Source organism: Eleutherodactylus coqui, chromosome 10 (assembly GCF_035609145.1).
Source record: "Eleutherodactylus coqui strain aEleCoq1 chromosome 10, aEleCoq1.hap1, whole genome shotgun sequence".
NCBI classification, from domain to species: Eukaryota; Metazoa; Chordata; class Amphibia; order Anura; family Eleutherodactylidae; genus Eleutherodactylus; species Eleutherodactylus coqui.
In genome coordinates, this window is record NC_089846.1 from 65,578,919 (window position 1) to 65,595,358 (window position 16,440).

At 46.8% G+C, this 16,440-nt stretch overlaps 1 protein-coding gene across 1 annotated transcript in view; it reads right to left on the minus strand.

Moving 5' to 3' along the window:
* Positions 1-16,440, minus strand: part of AKT2 (AKT serine/threonine kinase 2) — a 35,317-nt gene that overhangs the window by 10,974 nt on the left and 7,903 nt on the right. The window contains exon 2 of the mRNA XM_066581190.1: positions 7,127-7,247. Coding sequence (XP_066437287.1) covers positions 7,127-7,172 — 46 coding nt within the window. The 5' untranslated portion in view covers positions 7,173-7,247. The remainder of the gene's footprint in view (positions 1-7,126; positions 7,248-16,440) is intronic.

Below are 16,440 nucleotides of genomic sequence, written 5' to 3' on the forward strand. Positions count from 1 at the left end.
GGACTTGGCACACAGCCTCCCTCATGCTACGCACCCGCACGGTGGGCCCGCTCACAATATTGCGCTTCAGCAGCAGCGTTCCCTTGTGGGCGCTTCCTGCCGGTTATCATCCGAAGGGTGCAAACTGCTCGCACCTCACTGAGCCTAGTCGCTGGTCTACCATCACGTCCAACAGGATGGAGCCCAGGGGGGCACAGCGCCGGTCCTTAAGGACTTCAACAGGTCAGGTTTTCAGGATATCCTACAGTAAGAGCCCCTGAGGCACCGAGTCACATCACCGATGCTATACTGAGGAAATCCAGGAGACAACCTGCTGGGGTCCCTTGAGGCCTGGAGCTGCGCACTGCTGCCCTACAGTGACGTACGGCAAGCACCGGCCATAGCACTACAGCAATGTCCCGTTAGTATCTGCTACAGCAGTACACGCTCGTGACGTGCGCACATTTCATCCCGCCGCCCAGAGCTGCTGTATTCTGACGTGAGCATGTCGCTGACTGTCTTCTCCTGGCAGTAAACAATAGTAAACAGAGGAAGTGACAGCGGCTGCCCGCTTGTACAAGCCATGGCTGGCAGCTGATCATATCACCAGGTCTGTTGCAATTAGTTAAGCATACAGCTCCGGAGAACAGCCAAGTGCAAGACTGCAGCCCTCTGCGTGCAGGGAAGCCTCCCAGCATCAAGGATGGCCATAGTCCGTGCTGGTCGTAGGTTAGTTGGCAGCCTGCATGGAACTTTTTGCGCCCCCCCCCCCCCCCCTCCCCAAATTAAAGTAAAGAAAGAAAAAAAAAAATATATATATATATATATATATATATATATATATATATATATATCAATCAGTGTTTTACTGGTGTAGGGACCTAGGTGCGTATGGTCACGTTTCTGCCCGTTCATGAAGAGTGTATTTTATGCACAGTCCTGGATTGCCTTTTATTTAAACAGTTTTCATAGCGGGATGCATACAACCCACTGTACATATGTGATGTAATTGCTATGGATGCAGTACATAGGCAAACAATAGGGCTGTATGCATGTAATACACCGTAGAATAGAACATGCATTCATGTGCATAATACATGCAATAAATATACCCAAGTGTGAATAGAATGAAAATATCAATGTGCTTTCATCACCGCCATTCACTACATGTGAGCATGCACTGCACGCGCAATACACATACGTTTGCGAGCGCGGCCTGTAAGGAAGCCTGCATGTATTCTGCTTGCGTAAAAAGCAGCAAAATAGCAGCATTCACACACGAACGGCTCTGAAATATATATTACACACACACACACACACAGTACCAGAACCAAGTTCATACTAGAAATACATGTGGTCATCTGGCCAGGACGGGGGATGTCTTTTATCCTGGTGCCGCCGCCGCCCCCCCCCCCCCCCCCCCCCCCCCCCCACACACACACAAGTGTTGCCAAGGCCAGCAATATAGGAGTTGCCCATTCTTGCCCATAGACTGGTGTGGTGCAGTTTGTAGGAGGGAGGATAAGCAGCAGATAGTGTAATGTGCGGTTGTGATATCTCACTGCATATGCTGCATGTTGGGGGGCAGAAGAAACAGGGATGCATGTATGTTGCTGCCAACTTCTCGTCTCTCAATATCGAAGAGCCATCATGATTTGCCCTTATGCCCATGGGGGCGCTAGTACAGATACTGGAGCTGCGTCTTATGACGGTGTGTCCTTGAGGAGCTACATCATGCGACTACAGCCAACGGGAAGCAGTTTCTGTATCCGCAGCATTAGTAGGATGCCTTTTCCCTGCGAGGTGATAAAACTCCGGCCATGCTGACGTTACAGATTGGATTCTGTGCAGCTATTTGGGAGGCTGGCCCCAATGGCCAGCAGACACGGATATCACAGATTACACCATGTAATACCGCTGCAGCACTTGTGCCCGTCTATATACCAGCGCCGCAGGAAGACCTGGGGCCTCCGCCGTCCCCCTCGCTGTGCAGAGGTGTGTTTTTTATTAGGATTCTGCCTCTGGTATTTTAGGAATGCAGAAAGGTCAGGCGGGGTTATAGGAAATCACAGGAAGCCCTGGGGCACGGGCTATAGAGAGCGGGTGCCCATTCAGGCACTCACGAAGAGACAAAGACCACCTCTCCATTCTGGGGGTCCGGGGTTTAAAGATACTTTAATTTCGCCTGTTGATTGGTGCATTTAGAGGCATGCTTCCTTTGTGCTGCATCAAAGTGTAATGCTAACTGTGTGTGAAATGAAGCGTGTGCAGCGTAGATGTGCGCAGATTAATGAGGAGACGGGAGGAAGAGGAGAATTACTGCACAAAACATACACCATGCTCTGTCACACCAACTGAAGGGTCCACACAGGCCTGCGGGCATTATAACAGTGTGCAATGACTGGTGCGGGCTGGACGTGCCGTAATGCAAATCACCATAGCAAGCTCCATGCTAGTTAGGATGCCTTTACATGGCTTCACCCAAGAGCTTATTCCCACAGTTGTATGCATAAACCGCCGTGTGGATTGCGCAGTGTTTTACTGCTCTGGGAGCCGGCCATCAACATGTATGGCAGCAATTGGGTACTGTGCACGCCATCATGCAGTGTGCCTCTTTAAATTCCCCCCTCTGTCGCATATGCAACATCGCCCATATGCAGTGTATTGTATTGCCATCCTTAAATAAGCAGCCCATACAGAATAGGCCTGTATGCATGTAATACGCAGTAAAAGAACACTGTCTAATGCATGCATGAAAACAATGTATATAGTCTAATGTGAATGGATGAAAATCAAGGTACGTTCATTGACTCCATTCACTGCGTGTTAAGTGCACATACATAACACATGTAATGTGGTGAAATCCCACTCGTGGGAATGAGCCCTAAGACATGTAACACATCAACCATTGGTTTACCTGACCTTCCCACAGCTACAGGCTAGGCTAGGCTCTCTTATGCAGTCCCAATGACAGGAACGGAGCAGGAGCATGCAAGCGAGACAGTCGATCTGTTCGTTCCTGGATACACTGGAACTGGGGTACCAGAAGTGGGTGGTTAGGGAATAACTTAGGTAAAAGGTAAAGTCCCCTGGTGCAAGCACAGAGTTGTGACCGGCTCCTAGGGTGACATCACATTGTGACTTTCCTTGGCAGACTGTTTTTGCTATTGCCTTTTACCCCCAGCAAGCTGGGTACTCATTTTATCAACCTTGAAAGGATGGAAGGCCGAGTCAACCTTGAGCCAGCTACCTGAACCAAGTGGGGATTGAACCCGCAACCTTCAGGTCGTGAGAAAGCGCTTAGGACTGCGTACTGCTGCCCTAACAGTCTGTGCCACGAGGCCCTTCTTACCTTCACGCAATAACCCCTCTAAGAAAAGCTGGCAGAAAAGCAACGTAATTACAAAGTTTGACATCTAGCGATTATACACGTAAACCATAAGACAGCGTTCAGAGTTGGATATTGGTTTTCAAGGGGATATTTTGACCACTTCTGCTAATATAACCAAAAATCAGACTACTTAGGTTTATATTTATCCCACAGCATTGGTAACTGCATGCTAAAGTTTGTCATACTACGGTACGACACCCCTCTTGCCAAGTTTGGTGCCATTTGTGCCAGTTTCACCGTCACTTAAAATGATGACTTATGTCACTCGTGAGAAGTTTCCTCCACTGTCTTCCGCAGCCGGCGGTCAGAATATGGTCACTCACCTGCGGACGCTGTGACATTTAATACTATGCTGTTGCAGCGATGCTTCTGGCATAGCTACCAGTTACAGATATCTCCATGCTAATCCTCCTCGTCCCATTTCCCCCCTGCCGAGTAGCACTTTAGGAGTTGTAAAGCCTCTGACAACACTATACAATTACATACAGTAAGACCATTACACAACATCACAAGGCGGTCTAGAGTTACACCAAGTAAACAGACTGCAGTGTAACAGCTACGTAACACTACTGAGCAGTAATATAGTATCCGGTGCTACATAAACCTGTATGTGGCAGAACGAGAGGCTGAAAATACAGAACAGAGATCACAGGTCAAGCAATTACTGTCTGCAGCTTTACAAACTAGAAGTCTGAGCCGAAATCCAGGAGAGGCGACATCGAAATGTCTTTAGTATAGTTACAGGACTGCCTGTTCTGCTATCAGGTCCATCTGGTGACTAGTGTTACCTGCACAGTCTCAGCCTTCAATAATGGATGTGGCCTTGAAAGCTTTGGACAGTGGTGGGCCGAGTCAAGGTGGTCATTGTGGGTAGAGCTGTTTGCCCTATACTTATGGGCCTTTTTAAAAAAAAAAAAAAAAAAAAGCCCAATTATTCAGCTCAAGAAAAAAAACAAAACAAAAAAAACAAAAAAGTGAGATTGAATTGATATATTTCAACTGGTGCTTATTTCATCAGGCCAAGGCTTTGGGCTGTGTAACAGACAAGAATACGTTCCACAGCGGCAGAGCTTGCTGATGCTATGGGGCTATTGCAGAGAGAAGGCCCAGCCCAGGTTTGGGCCATCTACATTGCTTTAAGGGTAGCAGGAGGCTCCTCTAGAGGAACTGCATTGTTAACAAACAAGAGGGTGGGAATTTGGCCCAAGGTGAGGCAAGTATCAGTTATTTTATAGCATGCCCAGCCAATAAATAAGAAAAAAAAATGTATTTCTGACAACTGCCTTTAAAAGAAAACCTACCACCAGGTTTTACACCTTTGAACCATTTGCCACAGGATACCAATCAACACTTACATTTTTTTTCCCTTAACCAACCATATTCCTAGAGTTACAGCAAAAAGGTGCTTTTTCAAACTCCCATGCAATATGGTAATGAAGTTTTATGGACCGGTGGACATACAAGAACATTTTAGCTTCCCAGGGTCTTCTCTAAATTCACTCCTCTGCTTCATTTGGGTGGATGACGTCCCACTGCAATCCACATCAGTTAAGCTGTGAGGTGTGCATTTACAGATCAGACCCCTCATGTGTCAAACTGTTTGGGTATGCCCATTGAACAAGTCAGACCTGCTTACCATATGGCACCAGGTTAAAAAAATAAATAAAAAAAAAATTATATTATATATAATTATAGCAGCATGCTCTATTTCAGATTGTTTTCTGCACGGACGGCATCCACTGAAGTCAATGGAAGCCATCCGATCCAAGGCCCTTGCACAATCATTGAGGAAAGGCGGTGGGACTCGCGTCATCGTCTAACGATGACATGGTAGAATCTGTACAGCGCTGGCGGCCCATCAGCAGTACAGAAGAAAAGACAGGTATGCAGTGTCACTGGCAGGGGCACAGGTGGATTCCATGTGGCATTTCCCATGCAGACTCCGTGCCTGCCTGTGTACAGGCAGCCTTAAACATAGCTACTTGGCCCCTCTCATATACTATGTGTATCACCTTCGAATCGCTCATCATCTATATATATAAAATTGAATGTATGTCTGCGTGTCTGTCTGTCTGTTTGTCCTTTATGCGCTACTACACCATTCATCCGATCGCCATGAAACTTTGGGAAGTTGTTAAGTACACTCCTGGGAAGAGTATAGGCATAGTACAACTATCCTACGATAAATGGCGCGCGCGTCGTCGAAAGTTACGCCCCCCCCACGTAGATCGTTTGATTTCCATCACTGGATGTCTGACAGTTAAAGCTGCATTGTGATGTCATTAAGGCTCTATTATGACACGTACAGAGCCACGTAGATCGTTCGATTTCCATCATTGCCACTAATTCTCTCACTTCCCGATGTCGTAGAAACATGAAATTTGGCACGAGCATTCACTGTCATAAATAGGAAAAGTTAATGGGTCCCAACTCGATTATTCAATTCCATGCGCAAAAGAATTAGCGTCCAAATTTTACGTACGGAATGTAATTTTCTCACTTTCCGGTGTCATAGAAACGTGAAGTTTGGCACGAGCATTGATTATGTCATAAATAGGAAAAGTTAATGGGTCCCAACTCCATTATTCAATTCTATGCACAAAATAATTAGCGTCCAAATTTTACGTACGGAATCTAATTTTCTCACATAGAAACTTGAAATTTGGCACAGGCATTGAATATGTCACAAATAGGAAACGCTAATGGGTCCCAACTCGATTATTCAATTCTATGCGCCAAAGAATTAGCGTCCAAATTTTACGTACGGAATCTAATTCTCTCGCTTCCCAATGTAATAGAAACTCGAACTTTGGCACGCGCATTGATTATGTCATAAATAGGAAAGGTTAATGGGTCCCAACTCGATTATTCAATTCTAGGCGCAAAAGAATTGGCGTCCAAATTTTACATACGGAATCTAATTTTCTCGCTTCCCAATGTCATAGAAACTTGAAATTTGGCACGAGCATTGATTATGTCATAAATAGGAAACGCTAATGGGTCCCAACTCGATTATTCAATTTTAAGCGCAAAACAATTGGCGTCCAAATTTTACGTACGGATTCGAATTTTCTCGCTTCCCGATGTAATAGAAACTTGAAATTTGGCACGAGCATTGATTATGTCATAAATAGGAAAAGTTAATGGGAAGTTGTTGAGTACACTCCTGGGAAGATTACTGGCATAGTACATCTATCCTACGATAGGTGGCGCGCGTGCGAGCGTCGTCGACAGTTATGCCCCCCCAGACAAAGATCGTTTGATTTCCATCTCAAGCACAAAAGCAAAAGGCATTACGAGCAACGGGATGCGTGTTCAACTACAAAATGATGCATCCGCCGAACGTATCGCAAGACAATTTCTGGATATTGAGAATGCTGAGGTAAAATAAAAGCTGTGCTGTGATTGGTTGCTATATATTATACCGCTGAGGTAAAATGAATGCTGCGCTGTGATTCGTTGCTATTTTTTTTTTTATTGCTGAGGCAGAATAAAAGTTGGGCTGTGATTGGTTGTTATTTCTCTTACTGCTGACGTAACATGAAAGCTGCACTGTGATTGGTTGTTATATTTTATACTGCTGAGGTAACATATAAGCTGCGCTGTGATTGGTTGTTTATTATACCACTAAGGTAACTTAAAACAGCTGTGCTGTGATTGGTTGTTATCTAGATATATAAAAACGAATGTATGTATGTCTGTCTTCGCAGCAACACGCGACGGGTAAGCTAGTATGAAATAAAGTTCTAATCTTACCTCTTTTTTGTAGCCAGCCTTCCTTAACCACCATTACTTCATTCATGGTGATAGAAAGACTGAGGCAGGAGCGTGATCAATCAGCTCACAGAGAAGGCACACGGTAGAGAAGGTGCTGGTCCTGAGGAGGAGAGAGAACAGTAATTAGTGATTATGACGGTTGCAGTGTATATACCATGCTAGGTGGGGAATACCACCACCACATGTTATGGCAATGTACATTCTAGATCGCAAACTGGTGAACTCATACACTGACTGAGAATAATGGCACCGCAAAGTCAAAGTGGATGGTGCCAACCAACGGCATCCACCAGCGACTTCCAAATCCCCCACATCAGTACTGAAAGCAGCGACGCAACGAAGGATCTCAAGGAGCAGCCCAGATTGCTGCTTTGCATTTCCCTAACAAGTGGCAGGCGGCACAGGAAGTCTCCTTTAGGTTATGTTCACACGTAGCAAAATTGGTGCAGATTTTGATGCAAGTCTGCAGCAGACATCATAACCCTTCAACTGAAATCAGTTGCAGATCAACATCACACTGCACCAAATGAGGATGTTGATGCAGATCCGTACCAAGAACTTGAGCACACAATATGCTGCGGATTGCACCAACATCCACTGTGTGGATGTACAATTAAAAGATACATTCCCAATTACTAGGACTGGTGAGGGGGTCCAACCCCTGGGTGCCCTGACGATCCCGAGAATGGAGCGAGTAGCGCTGCTGGTTATATTGCTACATAGTCCGACTGAGGACAGAGTGCCGCCGTGAAGGGACATAGGTGCCAACTAGTTGATCGACTCTAAGTCCCATAGATTATGAGAGGAGGGAGCAGTTTGTCTGCCGCACCATTGAAACCTTCCCCCACCACTATTGTGAAGCTTGTGTCCTACCAGACCCTCACGGATGCAACATCTGCCAGGCTTTTGGAATCCCCCTGTGAGATCGGACGCTGTATGACAGTTTCAGCAGGGAATCCTACAGTCCTCTCATCCTGCACCTCGAGGAGGAAAAGCATTTTATGTGGATTGGTTTTCTCAGGTGTGCATTTATTCAGGATGTATATATCGCTCCTTGTTTGCTTCCCATCAGCAGGAATACATACAAGTACAAGTTAATCCTTACGTTACAAAAAAGTTAACCATCCGTAATAAAGAACCTTTTTAGTTAAAGGGGTTGTCCCGCGAAAGCAAGTGGGGTTATACACTTCTGTATGGCCATATTAATGCACTTTGTAATATACCTCGTGCATTACTTATGAGCCATACAGAAGTTATTCACTTACCTGTTCCGTTGCTGGCGTCCTCGTCTCCATGGTGCCGTCTAATTTCAGCATCTAATCGTCCGATTAGACGCGCTTGCACAGTCCGGTCTTCTCCCTGGTGAATGGGGCCGCTCGTGCCGGAGAGCTGGTCCTCGTAGCTCCGCCCTGTCACGTGTGCCGATTCCAGCCAATCAGGAGGCTGGAATCAGCAATGGACCACAGAGCCCACAGTGCACCATGGGAGAAGACCCGCGGTGCATCGTGGGTGAAGATCCCGGCGACCAAAGTTATGTGTAAATACTTTTTGGGGAAATCCCGCGATTTTATTAGAGTTCTGGGCAGCACCTCAAGAGTTCTGAAGAAAACTCTTAATGCTCGAAGCTCTAGAACCAATATTTACAAAGTTCTCGCTGATTTAGTAATATTTTTGGAAGTTAGCACCGCAGAAATACATTTGTTGATTTTTTTGCTTAATTCGCTAGAACTATTTTTAAAATTACTTGGGAACTCTAGAACTCTTTGGGGTGCATCCAGAACTTATGAAAAAATTAACTTTTTTGAAAGATGGGGTGCTGACTTCACAGAGGTGACAACAATCGTCTTGTCACAAGGACCCCCCCCCCCCCCCCCATGTCTGGTTTAGCAGAGAAAACAGGACCAAAAGGCTACAAATTATTATTAGACCGACTATGAATTACTTTTACTATCATGTCTTGCTTCCCCTCTTCAAGGCTTCTTATCTCGAGCAGAGCTGTTTATTTTTATTTCCATGGGATAGGACATGCGGCTCTGCTGTCTGAAAACAGTCGTATCCATAGCAGATCTGTGTTATAAACAAGGGCTCCGAGGAAAAATAAGTCAGCAAAGGATATAAACACCGGGCTCGAAAGTCCAGATAACAATCCAATAAATAGTAGGAGGGAACGCACTGTCCATCAATCAAGTCCCACGAAGAAGGAAAACTAGCAGATACCTGAGACAACGGTGCGCTCTGCATCCCTAAATTGTATCCCAGGCACAGCGCCGTGCATGTAGTTGTGGCTGCGAGTGATAGTGAATGAGACCGAGCTGTACCAGGCAAGGTCACTACCAACTGTACCTGGTCAGCAAGGAGGTGACGCTGCAGGTGATCAGTGGAGGTGCTTGGAGTGGACCCCTATGGATAGGCAATCAGCATGCCATCTATAAGGTCAGGCCACTAAACAGTCTTGAAAAACTACTTTATGGTGTGTTCACAAGTAGCAGATCCTCCCCAAAATCTGCAGCATATTTTGCACCGCGTTTTTCGACACAGACCTATAGCCGATGTCACACCATTAATTGAATGTATGAGGCATGCTACAGATACGTGTCAAAATCCGCACCAACTTTACTACGTATGAACGCACCCACCTTAAAGGGGTTTTCTGAAATTTTTTTTAAAAAGAGGGAACAAATAAAAGGGGGGGGGGGGGAAAGGTACACTCTCCTATTCCATGGCCTTCACTATTATGAACAGACCCGACACCAGAAGTGACCACAGCAGTCACATGCCATTCATTATTGCTCACTGGTCCATGCCTACTGGGGCAGTGATTGGTGAGCGGTCATAGGAGTGATGAACAGCACTTCCCGGATCAGGGAGGGTACGGCTCGGCGCCCACTAGCTGTATTGATGCTTGTGCCTGACAAGCGTTGGACAGGACTCAGACCCCGATCTATGCGCGGTCCCAAAACATTGACATGTCCCATTTCTCGTATGTGGAAAGGAACAAAAAGACGACATGCCATGAGTTTTCACATCTGCGTGTATAGCCTCATAGGCCCTGTGCTGTCCGAGGACCAACATTGCGACATACGCCAATATCCAGAGGCCTATGGCTGATTAAAAAAAAAAATAAAAAAAATTCTGTAAAGTAGAAAATAAAGTCTTAGAAAACCTCTGAGGATACGCCCACACCCTGTGCGGATACTAATGAGGGATTTCACCGCCGCATTTGAAAAGATGAAATCCACTGGAGATCCGCAGCATAACGGACACCCGCGGCATCACGGGCACGCTTCTAAAGCGGAATCTTTACCGCCGTTCCATTTTCCCTGTGGATTGGTCATCCACATTTGGGAACAATGCTGCAGATTTTCCACAGCATTTCTGCTGTCAATATACAGGCTTTTAGGAAAAACTCATTGGGGTAACAGTAAGTGATGTTGTACTCGCTAGTACCCCAGTAGCCCACGAGACACATTGACTCACGCTCATCAATAATTGCCAAGCAGCAATGATGGCCTAAATGCAGAAAAGCCACCGTGGTAACAGGTGCACAATAAAGCAGGTAGAGGTTGGGGTCCACAGCTCCGGACGCTCCATCAATAGAGCGGTTCCCGTTCCTCTGCAGAGACCCCAACAGGCACCCAGACCAAACTGACCAATATGTTCACCAACGCACCCCAACTCCCTTAGTGGAGGCTTCTACATCCGTTTATCACCCTCTCCCCAAACCTACGGGTGCAGCTGGGTCACACATGTACATTATTCCCCATGATGGACAGAGGGAAGAGCGGCAGATTCTTTTGTCAGTTTTTCACAGGAAAGAAAAAACTGGGAAAACAAACATAGTAAATCTAAGAAGTACACAGAGTGGAATCGAAGGCAAATTTTTCGGCACAGATTCCTTCTCAAAAACTGTGGCAGAAATCAACAGCTAAGCTGCAAATCTTGCCGTGAATCTGAATGCGACGATACCCTTTAAGACGGCCAAAGTCTGTGTGCAGAATTTACAATGCAAATCCATGTTAATTTACATGTAGCTTACATTCTGCAACCTGGATTCCCATTTAAATGAGTAGGATGTGAAACTAAAAATAATGATTGAAAACTGATCAAATTTGCCGACGACAAAGCTAGGAGGGATAGCTAATAGAGATGAGCGAGCATACTCACTAAGGCTAACTACTCGAGTGAGTAGTGGCTTATGAGTGAACCTGCCGGCTGGTCTCTAAAGATTTGGGTTCCGGGGAGGGGGCGGGGGAGATCTCTCCCTCACTCTCTCCCACTCCTCCCTGCTCACTCCCGCAACTCACCGCTCTCCCCCGCCGGCACTCGAATCTTTAGAGACGAGCGGGCAGGTCCTCGCATAAGGCACTACTCGCTCAAGTAGTTTGCTTTAGCGAGTACGCTCGCTCATCTCTAATAGCTAACACTAGGGAAGAGAGTATTCAAAAAGATCTAGAGAAGCTTGCACAGTGGGCAGCGACTAACAGAATGGTATTTAACAAGGAGAAATACAAAGTCCTACATCTGGGCAAGAAAAACGAAGGAACACACAAAATGTGAGGAATTGGGCTAAGGCACAGCACATGTGAAAGAGACTTGGGTATACTAATAGATCATAGACTGAAAATGAGTCAACAATGTGATGCAGCAGTCAAAAAGGCAAATAATTCTGGAGTGTAGATCATGTGAGGTAATTATCCCCCTCTACTCTTCCTTATTTAGACCTCATTGGGAATAGCATTTCCAGTTCTGGGCACCCCAATTTAAAGGAGATGTCCCGCGCCGAAACGGGTTTTTTTTTTTTTAAACCCCCCCCCCGTTCGGCGCGAGACAACCCCGATGCAGGGGTTAAAAAAACCACCCGCACAGTGCTTACCTGAATCCCGGCGGTCCGGTGACTTCAATACTTACCGCTGAAGATGGCCGCCGGGATCCTCTATCTTCGTGGACCGCAGCTCTTCTGTGCGGTCCACTGCCGATTCCAGCCTCCTGATTGGCTGGAATCGGCACGTGACGGGGCGGAGCTACACGGAGCCGGCATCCTGCACGAAAGGCTCCATAGAAGAAAGCAGAAGACCCGGACTGCGCAAGCGCGGCTAATTTGGCCATCGGAGGCCAAAAATTAGTCGGCACCATGGAGACGAGGACGCCAGCAACGGAGCAGGTAAGTAAAAAACTTTTTATAACTTCTGTATGGCTCATAATTAATGCACAATGTATATTACAAAGTGCATTATTATGGCCATACAGAAGTGTATAGACCCACTTGCTGCCTCGGGACATCTCCTTTAAGGAAGACCTCGACAAACTGGAGCAAATTCAGAGAACAGTTACCAGGATGATGAGCGGTCTGCAAATCATGTCCTATGAGGAACGGTTAAAGGAGATGTCCCGCGCCGAAACGGGTTTTTTTTTTTTTTAAACCCCCCCCCCGTTCGGCGCGAGACAACCCCGATGCAGGGGTTAAAAAAACCACCCGCACAGCGCTTACCTGAATCCCGGCGGTCCGGCGTCTTCATACTCACCTGCTGAAGATGGCCGCCGGGATCCTCTATCTTCATGGACCGCAGGGCTTCTGTGCGGTCCATTGCCGATTCCAGCCTCCTGATTGGCTGGAATCGGCACGTGACGGGGCGGAGCTACACGGAGCTACACGGAGCCCCATAGAGAAGAGGAGAAGACCCGGACTGCGCAAGCGCGGCTAATTTGGCCATCGGAGGGCGAAAATTAGTCGGCACCATGGAGACGGGGACGCCAGCAACGGAGCAGGTAAGTATAAAACTTTTTATAACTTCTGTATGGCTCATAATTAATGCACAATGTACATTACAAAGTGCATTATTATGGCCATACAGAAGTGTATAGACCCACTTGCTGCCTCGGGACATCTCCTTTAAAGGATCTGCGAATGTTTAGCTCGCAAAAAAAGAAGGCTGAGAGGAGACTTAATAGCGGTCTACAAATATCTGAAGGGCTGTCACAGTGCAGAGGGATCAGCCCTATTCTCATTTGTACAAGGAAAGACTAGAAGCAATGGGATGAAACTGAAAGGGAGGGGACACAGATTAGATATTAGACAGTGAGGGTGATCAATGAGTGGAACAGGTTACCACAGGAGGTCTCGAGTTCTTCAATGGAAGTCTTCAAACAAAAGGCTGGAAAAATATCTTTCTGGGATGATATAGTGATCCACCATTGAGATGGGGGAGGGGGCTGGACCCGATGACCCTGGAGGTCCCTCCCAACTCTATAATGTGGATTTGGCATGAAATCTGTACCATAAACCGCCATCTGAACATACCCCAATGATCATTTTGCACAACTCCACCTGAGACATGTCACAACCGCCAGTCACCGAGATTGGGTCTCATTTAAACTGCCTCTACACAGGCCGATGCAATCTGCACTGGAGATGAAGGATGGCTCATTTGATGATTATACTTGGCGGCAGACCCAGCCCATTTACATGGGGAGATGCGCTGCCGAGAGACGGATTGCCTTTAGCTACGTAAAGGATTTGATCAGCTGATGAGCCAGCTCATTCATCTGGTGTAGCTTCACAGCAAGACTGAGCAAGCCAACATTCGTATGAAGGTTTGTGCCCGATCGTTGGGCTGTGTAAAAGGGGCATTAACAAAACTCTAGTTTCATCACAAACGTCTGTCCTGGGAGCAGAGGGCGGCCGTTACTTGAAGGCCTTCGCCATCTGCTGACTTCCGTGTGTTGCTTTTGCCCATCCAATATGGCCAACTCAATTGTCAGACTACCTAACCTACACACTATATAGTTAGAGTTAGGCTACTGGGGAATTATACCAGCTCTGATTGGCTGTAGCTGCTCATGTGGTCAACTCTAGCCAAATCCAACTGCCCATTAGGTGGTTAGTAAATTGCTGCAGTCATCTTGGAGGGACAAGACCAGGGCCCGAAACTAATGGATCAGCCAAACAGCTGCGGGTAATATATACCCATTATGGGTCACTTTAATTCCCCCTTCAAGACTCAATGCTGTGTGCAGGGCATCCATACCACGTCTCTATGGTCCCGTACCACAGAATGGTAGCACTTCATGTACCGTCACATGGTGCTTTCTATGCAGCCTCTGACGACAATGTAATATGACATGTGCCACATTTTTAACCCTTTCCAATCCAATTTGTATCCTGGTTTTCCTAGGGGGCTTACTCTTTCTGCTGTTATATAACAGCGCTATCTGCTGGCTAAAGGCAGTACTGCATGAGGTGACACATTGGATAGGCTCCGACAGCAGTGAGGCTGGCAATATACAGTATTAGAACCCCGATGGATGTCTTCCAACATCGGAGCTGTACAGCCTTGAATCATGTCTTCAGGCATCAGACAGTGGATTGGAAAGGGTTAAGCATGGGTGCTGAACTACATATCCATACTACTCCATAATACATGTCATTTTTGTCAAATCAAGATGCAAACTAACGATCTGCTGAAAATAAAGTTTTAACAGAAAATTGGGCAGCTTTGTACCCGTGTGCTGGCATCAGGTGGCATGAGAGGGCAGACTGGTAATACACTGAACGTGCCCAAAGATGAAGCCCTCCGCGACAGTCACAACCTACACTGACGACTTAGTTGGCACGGGCCGGCCCATTGTTAGCGAGCGCTGCAGATACATGCATGTAGTTATACAATGCAGCCGGGCTTTTCTACCATTCCAAGCTAAATATTTCCATCCAGATTAATTATTTGTTGGAAATCCCCCGTCGAATTGTGTGACTCAGCTGTGTACAAAAAACAGGAGAAAGGAGGAAAAACTACTACTGCAAAAGGAGAAAGTCACCATCATCCATAGTGCAACGCCATGCTATATGCCAGCTAACCCAGCACTGCTACTGCCCTGGCACACGTTCATTTCCCATGTGCCAGCTCTGTGAATGGAGCAAAGATCACACGCTGCATGCAAAACCAGAGCATGGCAAAAGGGGGAAGCAGAAGAGAGACTACATGATGGCAGATTTCACCATGCCACTACCTCCCTCCTGTACCTGGTGGCACTGCCACGATGCCAACCTGTTTTGATCGCCATCAGAGTGGAAACACAGCAGATTGCAGAATGTTTGTTTTGTGCGCTGCATAAATACTACGCAAATTCTTATCTCTCTGGAAACTTCTTTCAGCACACAGACCAGAAAACAACGCGCCGGGTCAAGCAGCGAGCAAACGGGCGGCGTGGAGAGTAAACACCTCCGTCGGGGCTTACCTGATGCCAAAGAGGCATCCAAATGGAGAGGGGGAGACAGATGGGCCACCGGGGATTGTTGTAAGCAGGCCGTTAGGACAGATGAAAGTGCAGAGTACCCAACACCAGAGACGCCATACTGATGGCTGAGCCAGGACTTCCACGGGTATTCCCATGTGAGACCAATGGGGCATATCTGTATATAAAAACCTGCTCTACATGGACCCCACCTGTGGGACCGGCACCTGCCTTAAGTACCAAGTCAGTCTACCCCTGAATCACCGGTATGTGGTACCCAATGGTGGTCAGGAATTATGGAAACCATGCACAAGCTGTGCCATTCAGTCCCCATAACTCTGGTGCTGCGGGTAAAGCTATACTGTACCACGCCGTTTCCGTACCCATTCACTTCTATAGGAATTAAAGAAAAGCGTAGCAGAGCCCATTTATTGTCTGGTAACACAACCGCTGGGCACAGTAGAGTATGCCATCGTAACTACAACTGGCCAAAATGGGAATGCTCTTAACCCTTTCTTGACTGCATGATGTAAATATACTGCAGTGCACCAGTCAGCACAGCTACTGTATATTTATAGCCCCCCTTCGGTAGGTTCCCAGATACAGCTGTAATTAATAGCCCTGGTCCGGGTGCTTCAATAATCTGCATCAGAAGCTGCTGGTTTCTGCCGGATGACAGACTCCTATGCTGCAGGAATGCCACGAGCGGAGAATCCCTGCGGCACAGGAGTGATCAAAGTAACATCCGTACCTGAAACATGCAGCCCTGGATGGCAACATTGTAGCAGAGGATTTTAATGCCCCCCTCCCAAAGCATCAATGTTGCTATATGTGGGTCCATGAGGAACAGCAGCAATAAGCTGCTTCCTCAGAGAATAGGCTCCCCCACCCAAAGTGGGAATGCAGCAATCAGACCCCCATTCCCAGGAGGAAGGCCGTAATCTAGGGGGGAGAAGTGCCGGACCACCGAAGACGTAAATATGGGTCCCATCAATGATTTCATGTGATCATCTTCACCAGTTCCTTCCTGAACCAATCAAGTGCTAGTGATCAGCAGGAAGGAA